General features: G+C 36.8%; 1 protein-coding gene across 1 annotated transcript in view; it reads left to right on the top strand.

The window, feature by feature from the left end:
• CWC27 (CWC27 spliceosome-associated protein homolog (S. cerevisiae)) overlaps positions 1-9,738 on the top strand; it is a gene marked incomplete at both ends in the record, with an annotated part of 15,373 nt that extends 5,635 nt beyond the window's left edge. The window contains 3 exons of the mRNA XM_009876418.1: positions 2,437-2,516; positions 5,671-5,704; positions 9,563-9,738. Of these exons, the coding sequence (XP_009874720.1) occupies positions 2,437-2,516; positions 5,671-5,704; positions 9,563-9,738 (290 nt within the window). The remainder of the gene's footprint in view (positions 1-2,436; positions 2,517-5,670; positions 5,705-9,562) is intronic.
• Positions 9,739-10,823: the final 1,085 nt, after the last annotated feature.

Raw genomic sequence — 10,823 nt, forward strand, 5'->3', positions numbered from 1 at the left:
AAATACTTGCTCTTCAGTTTAAAATTATCTAAATAAACCACTTCTTTCATGACAAGCTCAGTTTCAGTGTTGTCATGCTGTCTTCAAATCAGTCTTAAAATCTCGTCATATTTGTTCTGACTAAATTCTGAACTCACTGTAGCGAGGAGAATAACCAAAACAGCTATTTATGAAGAATTTAAATTCATTTTTTTACAAAAGAATGAAACGTTTTTTCCAAACCTCATTGCTTATTTCTAAAGGTCTAGATCGCTATCTCTATAGTTCTGTTAAACTTGATTAACAGTTTCGCTGATTATACTGAAGTATGTGAACTTCAGCATCACCTTTCATTCTCTGTTTTTGGTAAGAAAAAGTAAAGGTCTAAGTTAGTAATGGGATTCTTTGACATCTACAAATTTTGAATCCTTCTGTGAACATTTTTTTGTTGCTAGGTGCAGTAAATCTTGCTTGTTTCAATGTAAGAAAGGTATACTTTCAAGGACTGAGGTTGAGAGGAAAGTGCAAGTAACTGAGGAATGCTCTAACGGATCTGGGAAAATGGAACATTTTCTATTAATTTTTATTGCGATGAGGCTGAAGCTAAAATTACTAAAGAGGAAATGAAAGCTTCATATATCAGGATGAAACTTTTACAGTATGTAGTGGTTTCATGTTTAAGTGTGAAAAGTAAGAATTCTTTTCTTAATTGCATCATATTAACCAAGTAAGTACTGAATTTAAGAATGCCTGCCAAAGTATTTTCTCCATTTTTCCCATTAGTCAAAGCGAGGGAATGTATTTTGCTTTTTCTGCAATGCATCACCAGACTTAACCAGGATAATTGGGGATATGGATCACAGTTACTCTAAAATTTAAAAAAAGAGAGAGATAGAGGGAAAGATGAGAATGTTTATTCCCTTTTTCTTACAATATAAAAATTGAGACACAAAGGTAAATGAGCAAATAAATATAGAAAGAAAATATTTCTGCCTCTTGTAATTTATATTGTGAATATAAAGAACATGATTAAAGGAAGAAGTATAAATACTTTTAAAAAGAGATGAAAAAAAGGTAATAGGGCCATTGGTGTCTTTCAAACATTTCAGCTCAAGTTGTGTCTTCTCTATTGGAAGAATACCTACATGATTATATTATAGAGAGTAGAAATCTAAGAAAGAAAACTTTTGTATCCCAGGAGGTCATAGAAGGCAGGATTAGGGAGATTTGTGTCAAGAAGTGGCAATAGTAGAATGACTACATGAGGGAGCACGAGCAAGGAAGTAAGAGTGACTCCAGCACAGGCAGCGCACTCACCAGCAGGGTCTGGATACAGCAGTCAGAGTTGTTTGCTGGTGACTGAATCCATCAACAGTCTTTGAGACAGCAAGAAATAACCAAGGTCCCTATCCAGAGAGTCCAGTCAGGAGCAACCAGTCAGATGGGACAGGAGACAGGGCTGGAGTCAACGTAGATCCAACAGGCCCGTCCAGAAGGCAAGGCTGGAGACACAGGTACACCTTTGATATAGCTCAGGCAGTGAGTGGATTCTCAGGACTGGGCTAAAATGATGATCATTGTCAGAGAAGCTCCAGGTGAAACTCAAAGCTACTCAGGAACGTTACAGCAGGGCCACCACTGGTTTTTGATTAGTGTTTGAACTGAATCTTTCCGTGTCTTAACTGCTCATTTAATGATCTACTTGTTTGGAACAGTGTATGAAGGTGCTAAGAACTTCTCTTATGTTTTGTTTAGCTCCTGAACACTCACACAGATTACTTGTTGAAGGAAGCAATTTTTCATGTTGCTGAATGTGTTAGTCTTTTTATCTACGTAATAAAAAATTAAAGTTGTGTTAAAATGAGTAAGATTTTATTATCCATAGAACTACTGTCTTCCTGAAAGGATTATAAAATGCATCTGAAATGGAGACATTAAAGTCTTAGTATAGACTGTTTCTCTTACAGAGATTTTCAGTCTGATTTCAGCCTGAAATTCAAGTATACTTTTTGGATTAGCATGAGGAATGCTTTCTTACCATGGTCTTTCTACTAGAAAATCTTGTGACGTGTTAGACTTACTTTACTGCTTACTTCAGTAAATGACTCCTGCATAATGTGTTGCAGGTTTATGTAGTGCAGGTTATTGGTTTGTTGTTGTTTTTTTCCCTTATGGGAAAAGTTGATAAGTACTGCTTTGTATATGGTAGTTCTTTGACCTGTCATATGCTATTATTGGAAAGTCAAGTTCTTAATTCTTCATTGACTCAAGTATATATGTGCTACACCTTGTATCTTTATGATTTGTAGTGATTTGTTTTTCTGTTATTAAAAGTGTTTATGTTTACTGGTTAGGCTAAAGCTAAAAAGAAACAAATTATCTTTTTCTTACCATTATCCTTTTTCACCATCTGTTCTCTGAGACTGACAGTATGTTTTTTTGTTGTTCTTTTAACAGAGCATGAAGGGAAAAAGTAAAAGTAGTCATGATCTACTGAAGGATGATCCACATCTAAGCTCAGTTCCTGCTGTCAAAAGGTTAATACGTGATTTCCAATTTACAGAACAGTTTTATTTTCAGGATGTTAGTCCTGATTAGCATCATGTGCTCATTGTTTGTCTATTATTCTTTTAAGAAATTAAGAATGGCAATGCTAGATCGGATCAGATGTTCCTCTGACCCACTATCCTGTCACCAACATTGCCCATCAGGAGATGCACAACAAAGAATAAAAACAGGGCAAGTGTAATGTTTACCCAAGGAGACTCCCATCTCCGCCAGCTCTCAGCTCAGGGAATTGTCAGAGCTTCATGTGGTTCATCTACTTATTTTGTCTTAATAGAGCTCTCATCAGAGTAGTTATTCAGTCAATTGTAGTATTGTTTACATTCAAACTTTCCTGCCTTCTGCGGGAAGAAGTACCTCATCTTTTTGTTCTGAACCTATCTACTACTGGCACCATTTGATAAATTCTAAGTCTTGTGCTGGAGGAAACAGTAAGCAGTCAGTGCCTTCATACCTATCTTTACCACAATCCTTTCTTAAGCCATCTCTTTTCTGGCCTAAACTTTTAAAGCCTACTCAAGTTGTCACACAGAACCTGTTCTGTATCTGTGTTTATTCTTGTTGCTCTTCCCAACTCTCATTATATTTTAAAATATCTTTTTTTTCCAAAAGCTAAACAACATATTATAAAGAGTTGAATCATAAATCTGATGCTTGCATGAAGATTGTCTATATATTCTTCTCTTTTTAATACTTCTGATTTGCTTTTTTAACTACTGTTGAGTATTGAACAGTGACAACTGCGTGAATATTTATCAGCTTCAAGAATTTGTAGCTAGTCAAAGCGCCTGCAATAAGCAGGGATATCTTCAATTAGATCAGGTTGCTCAGAGGCCTGTCCAACCTAACCTTGAATGTTTCCAGCAATGGGACATCTGCAACCTCTGGGCAACGTCTTTCCATGTTTAATCACCCTCATCTTAAATAACTTCTATTTTATACCTAGTCTGAATCTACGCTCTTTTAGTTTAAAATCATTACCCCTTGTCCTGTGGCTGCAGATTCTGCTAAAAAGTTTGTCCCCAACTTTTTTATAAGCCCCCTTTAGGTGTGAAAAGTCTGCAATAAGGTCTTCCCAGATCCTTCTCTTCTCCAGGCTGAACAACCCCTACTTTCTCAACCTTTCCTCACAGGAAAGGTATTCCATCCCTCTGATGATTTTTGTGGCCCTCTTCTGGATCCCTCTGACAGGTCCATGTCTTTCCTGTGCTGAGGACTCCAGAGCTGGACACAGCACTGCAGGGGGGGTCTCACCAGAGCGGAGTAGAGGGACAGAATTGCCTCCCTTGACCTGCTGGTCACTCTTTTGATGCAGCCCACGATATGGTTAGCCTTCTCGTCTGTGAGTGTACGTTGCTGGCTTATGTCTGACGTTCCATCTACCAGTACCTCCTAAGTCCTTTTTGGCAGGGCTGCTCTCAATCCGTTTATTGCCCAGCCTGTATCAGCACCACAGGTTGCCCCAGCCTGTGTGCAGTACCTTGCACTTGGCCTTGTTGAGGCCCACCACTGAAGCCTGTCCAGGTCCGTCTGTGTGGCATCCCTTCCCTCCAGCGTGTTGAGACTGCACCACTGAGCTTGGTGTCATCAGCAAACTTACTGAGGGTGCACTTAATCCCGCTGTCTGTGTCATTGATGAAGATGCTTGACAGTATTGGTCGCAGTACAGACCCCTGAGGAACACAACATGATCAATGATGGTCAGCTGTGACCTCTCTGTTCTGTGTGCGGGACTCCTTTTCCTCAATGTACATAGCTTTACTTTTATATACTTTAGATTTCATCCATCATTCATCATTCAGGTCCGTTTGCAATTCTTCATTCCCCTCTTGTCTTTACTGTGTAACTCGGTTATCAAAAAACTTTGTGACCTGCCTGTTTGCCTGCTTTGTTGCTGAGCTCACAGAATGATTTGAGCCCCAGCACAGTCTCCTGTGGGGTATATGCTAGTCATCTTCCTCCACTGCAGCAAGTGATTGCTTGCTTCCAGCTTCTATTCCCTATCTTTTAGGCATCTATTTATTCATGCCTGGCCTTTCTCATCACCCTAGGACTGCTTATTTTCCTTAAAAATATTCGGTTAAAGATTCTATGTCAGTCCAAATGTGTCACAGGTCATACACAACCACCTCTAGCCCCTTTAATAAAACATCTCAAGACACTAGTAAGGCAGTTCCCTGTATAACCGTGTCAAAAACACCAAGGAGATCATTTTACCTCTTACTGTGGCTTCTGCTTGCTTAGGACCAGCATCAGAATTACAGACCTTGATACATTCTAAGTATTTTCTTTAATACATATAAGCATATCTGGAGTTTTTGGGTTTATTATTTTGTTGGTTTTTTTCTTTTTAAATAGTAATAATCTATTAAGAAATATTTCTACAGATAATTTTATTTCTACAGATAGTTTTCTGGATTTTTTTTTTAGATTAAATCAATGTAATTGACTCCAACAAGATAATGGTTTCTTTCGTGACCTTGATTACCTACTGGTGGCTTAAAGTGCCCCTCAAAGCCTTGACTTTGGGGGCTTCTTTAATAACATAAATTATTTTTTAAATTGTGGGATGGAAATTAACAGTGGTTATCTTAGCCTTAGTATATTCAGGTAGGTTCCTTTTTTAATACCCTAAGTTGTAGCTGTATAATAAATGAAAATATTGATATTAAGCCTAACCATCAGTATAGTGCATGTCAAGCATGCCTATGTAAAGAGGACTTTCCAAAAAACTGTTTGCAATGAAATGCTAGAAATTTTTTGGTATATGAGATCAAAAACATCCATCCTGAGTGAGTTCTGGTTTTTGTTTTTTTCCTTTTAATTGTATGCATTAGTGTTTTGTCTGGATAGCACAAGTTATTGTTAGAATTTATCCATTGTATGGAAGTATCTGATTTAATCCTGTGATTTGAAACATTTATAATTAGAAAGGATTATGATAATCAAATAACAGAAAATACTATTAATTGATACTTTTAAGATGGATGTGAAGATAGTATAGAGGACTAGGTTGACTAAAATTTCAATCAGGTAAGCAAATATTTTTTTGTTTAATAACTTTTTAAAACAGTAATTTAAATCTCCTCTGGTACTTCAAAGTAGTTATTATTTTTCTTCTTTTAGTGAAGCAGAAAGTGAAGAGAGGGATTTGAGCGAGGTAAGTACTGTTATTTTACAAATTAGTCTTTGTTCTTTACTATGTGTGAGTTAGATTTTCTTAGGGGAACAAATGGTGCTTTAGGGGTGTTTTAAAACTAGCTCAGATCAGATTTCCAGCAAAGGCCCTTTCAGAGCTGTAAGGTTTGGCCATTGTGAACGTTCACAGCAGGTTAGAGTTACTGCTGCGTGCTATTTACTGCATTTTACAAAAGCTGCTTTCCAAATATTTCAGTCAGTAGGTTAAGTATATAGGAGATTTTATACCACAGAGTGACAAAACAGTAAATAAAGCCCTGAAATTGCTTAAAAAAAAAAGAACTTAGAATTAAATTTGTCATGAATGAATAGTGATGTAACTGCAGTGTCTAAGGGCAAGTGTATGAGTAAGAGTCCTGCTGGAAAGATTTTTTTCAAGGAAAGAAAATTTCAGTGAATATTTATCAGTTAAATTGTATTGATGAAGGCTGTCAGCTCTGAAAGCCAGGAAATCTGAATAACTGAGCAGTAACATTGAATGAAACATGAAGACCATTTTGAGATGGTTATACATGGTGTGGAGTAAGGTTGCTAGCTGAATTATGTATCTGCCTCCAGCCATAGGTCCCGAGAGCACCCATTTTGAGTTGCTGTTTGGACAAGGATGTAATATTTTACCCTGAATATTATCTCCCATTCAGAAAACTGAATCCTGTAAAGTAGTTTTCCATATCTGTCCACCAGGTACAGGTTCTACACTGTTAGTTTGTGCACTGTGGAAGTGAAGGAAAGACACAATCTACTTGCCTCATGGACCTAGATAAAAAAACCAATCTGCTTCCACCTTTTTTCTTTTTTTCTTTTCCCCCCTCTTTTCTCAAAGCATGGTATGAGTTCAGGTTCTTGCACCCTTCTCCTTTATAATTCCTGCTTTGACTTAGAAGTGTTCTGAGAATGGTACTTAAGTAATAATTCTTCAGATGTTCAAATAGCCCTTTAAATGAGCCGAATTTTGGGACTATGTAACAGGGAGATGTTAGATATATTTATGTAAATTTTTATTTTTCAGCCTAATTAATTTAAACTGTAATAATAATATTGTGAAATAGGAAAGCTGCTTCTTTTTTAGTTCTGCATATGCCCTCCTTAGTTTTCATTTCCTTGAAAGACCTTAGTTAGAATCTAGCATTTCAAGCAGTTACCTGAGGCTTGTAAATTGATAGTTGTATTTTCTCTCTCTTGGGTTGGTTTCAGTTAACACATCATGGGATCACTTTTGCATTTACGCTGCTGCAACACATTGGTAGTTTTATAGCCATTCTATGAGCAAATAATTCTTCCAGGTCTCCCTACCTCCCACAAATAACAAGTCTCTAGCGTGTAAGAGAAACTTGGGTTATTATTCCCTCAGCGCCTGACCTTACCATTCATGCTATTAAATAGCATCCTGTTTCTCTTACTGCAGTCCTCAAGGTCATACATTTTGTGCGTTGAGAGTCTGATCCTTTGTATTGACAGTACCTCATCGCTGTTTATTAAAACTTTTTGTGTCTTAGTCATTAATGAATACATTATATGAAATGTGTTCGTAAGATAGGATTTTTTTTGCCCATCAGTGATATTCCTTCATTTCCTCTTTCTGTACAACCTGTTTTTCTCTCCATATTTGTCGGTTAGTTACTGAACAAGTAAGTTTTATGTAATACGATGGAGAGACCGCCAATTCAGTAATCTCAAATGGCTAAGTCATATTACATACAATAGCCATTAGTCATTCTGACAGAAAATCTAGTGTTTTATTTCCAGAGCAGAGAGTAGGGCAATTCCACCCAGCTAACAACAGCAACAGAAACTAGTACAGCTTCCAGACATGCTGGTTTGTATTTCTATGTGACTAGGGGAACATCATCTTTGAACTAAACAGCTGTTTCCCTCTTGATTTGTCATGTAGCCCACTCAGGATGGAAATGTGTTAAATCTATTAGTTGGTAGTGAGACTTTAGAAAAATGGATGAAGAAAATTAGAATGAAGAAAAATAGATGAAGCCAGATGCAATTAGTGAGACAGAAAAGGGACTGAAGGAGGATACTGGCCAGGAGAAAAGGGTAGAGTTGTAGTAGGGAAGAGGAGGAAGGTTATATCCTATTTTGACACTGTTTTTCCAGAAGAAAACTTATGCAATACTGTGGTGAGTGAGGGAAATGGAAAGTTCAGGAATCAGAGGCATTTCACCTGAGTTGGACAAGCTTAATCATTTTGACTGTCCCATTTTAAAACACCATCTATAGAACCCCCCGTCCTGTTACTCAGTTTCCTGTAATTTTGTACGTAATTTTTATAATTTCTGTAATTTTTAATTAGCTTGCTACTTAGCAATTGCAATTTTTCTAGAGTTCTACTTTTTCTAGAAATTCTACTAACCAGCTTCTTGTATTTCACTGACATGCTCTTATCTAAGCTGTAGCCAAATCTCCACCAGGAGTCTGTCTTTATCGCTGATTGTTAAACACTTTGTCATGCAAATCCTTTAGAAAATTTCATTATCTCCTCTGTCAAACAATAACTTTCTGAGAAAATAGGTAAAATGCTAATCCTGTTACACTTTTCTCTTTCCCCTATTTAAAAAGAACACACAAACCCCCTACCACATTTCAGTAGTTTCCATGACAAAATATGCAACTGTTTTACTGTGCTGAATAATCACAGATGGTGATTCCTGTCTGGTCTTCTCTTGTCTAAATCTAAAATCTAAGCATGGTAGTCTGAAGTTTCCTAAACAGTGACTCAAATACAACATCTGAAATCCAGCTCTTGAGTTTTCTATTCCCAAAACTGTGCCTCTTGCTGCTTTTATTTTTCTTCCCTCTCCCCCTTTGTGTTTACTGACATGATCTTCATGCTATTCTTCTTCCTAACTGTCAGTCATACCCAGGACATGTACTTTGTCTTTACAATATTCCTCTCCAAGTGCTGACATCATGGCAGTCTCCTGGATACAGTAGGGTCCTCTGGAATACCGTTTCTAAGCCAGTCCTTTCTCTGTGTGGTTAAAATTACAGTCATGTAGTATCTTACACTTGTTTAACAAGTTAGCATCACTCCAAAATAAATATAAGAAGATGTGCCATCTAATTTTTGAGCTGGCATCCTTCTATTAAGATTCATCCAGGCTTCCTTCTTCAAGGAAGGGAATACTCTAACTTGGATCTCTTCATCTAGTCGGACTCTTCATTACTGTGAGCAATGACTTCTTCCTCCAAATGTCTTTGAACCGAGGTGATTTATCCCCTTTTGCCTTCCTCTGCTAGGCCTGGAAGCGTAGTACCTCTGTAGCAAGTTGAGATTATTGATTCCACGGGTTTTCACAGCCTCTTTTGATCAATGTACCATTTGTAAATCCCCTCACAAAGACTGATGGGCAAACCTCTTTGTCCTATCATGACTGAGTACAGCCTTGTGGCAGGAAGTTCTTAATTAGTTTTGTTTTTCTTTTAGTGGAAAATGAAGGAAATGTTTCATGTATTGCCTTGATCAAATTTTGGATTCATGAACAATGACCAGACTAATATCATATTGCTATGAGGTCTTCTGCAGACCTATAGGTGTTTAGTCCATTCTAGACTATTTTAGTTTTTTAAGCCTTACAGAAATAGCTATAACTTGTATGTGAAAAGATATTTAATTATCAGATTTCTAATTGTTATTCCCTCTGAATCAAATAAGGAGATATTTGCTTGAAAAGTTTGCTTTGAAATGAAGTATTTTATATTTGTTTGGTAAGGGTTTATCTTTGTAAGAAAACCTTCCCATATTCAATTTGCTGTAGTAAAAAAAAAAAAAAAGCTAAGAGCGAAGTTTTATCATTTTAAATCAATAAAGGAAGAAGAAGAACATGGTGAAGATGCTCGTAGTGTAGAAGACGAAGCTACTAGCAATGAGAGATTTCAAATAAAAGAACGCATTGCCAAGAAATTGAAAATTGACACAAATGAAAATGCTAAACAACAACTTGCAGAGGAAGAAATTAAGACAGAAAAGAAGGCAACTAGTCGCAGGTAAGTATTGTATTATTTTTTTTTTCCCCGTTCAGCTTGTTTACAGTTAGAATTTCTGCATAATTCCAGTTTGGAACTTACTACATTGATAGGTTAGTATTATATGAAAATTATTCCCCCACCAACCTACAGCTGTGGATTATGAAATTGCCTGTTGCTTTCTTATTTCTTAGTCTCATTTTCCAGTTTGAGCCAAACAGTGAAGTTCGTTTTGTTACACTGAGCACTTATTAGTGCCTTGTATGAGAGTTTTGTTTTTCCCTGTGACTTATAAATGAAGAGTATTTATATGTACTTATCATGTGTTACTTTGTCTTTCTGCACAGTGGTAAGACTGAATTTTGTAGCTTCCTTACCTGTGATACCACATGGTGGTCACCCAACACTGAGAGAGAAAGTAAAGGCTTCCTAGTCATATATTAAAGTCTCATTTAACACAGTAGTCATTCCTCCAGTTTTTCAATACTGCGATTGATATATGAGTTTATAATACCATCTAGGGCTGTTCTTAGAGGTTTGGAATATGGCTGTGTTTAGCAGTGGAACACTGTATTCAAATTATTCAGCCATCTCGAAACTGATTATTATGTTTCTGTAGCCGTATTTAGCTCTTACTGACCCATAAAAGCATGGGTTCCAATCATGTAATGTAATTGTGCCAGCTTTGTGAATATCTGTACTGATAGCACCCAGTTTTCGGTGAGTTAATTCTTTTTCTTGGAACTTTGTGTCTTAGCTGTATCTCTTCCAGAGCTGGTTTGGGAATTTCTGCCTAGTAGTACTTATGTAATGTAAAAACATTTGTTATGTATGCAAGTGATGTGTAGTGGACCTGATAGGAAACTTCCTAGGAATTATTGTACAGTATTTCAGTAAATGTGGGCTCTAGAATTTCCTGAACAGTTAAAGTCTTTGCAGTTAGGAAGTTCAGTGTGCAGATTTATTTAGTGAAACTTACTGGGATGTAGGGGATAGAAGCATCAAGAAGGTAATTTAGTTTTTGTGCTCCAACTCCACACAGTTGTCATAAAGGCTGCCTAATGAAATTATTTATGCTTTGCCTATATTAAATTCTGCAATTTCCT

Source organism: Apaloderma vittatum, unplaced genomic scaffold, assembly GCF_000703405.1.
Source record: "Apaloderma vittatum isolate BGI_N311 unplaced genomic scaffold, ASM70340v1 scaffold18539, whole genome shotgun sequence".
NCBI lineage: Eukaryota > Metazoa > Chordata > Aves > Trogoniformes > Trogonidae > Apaloderma > Apaloderma vittatum.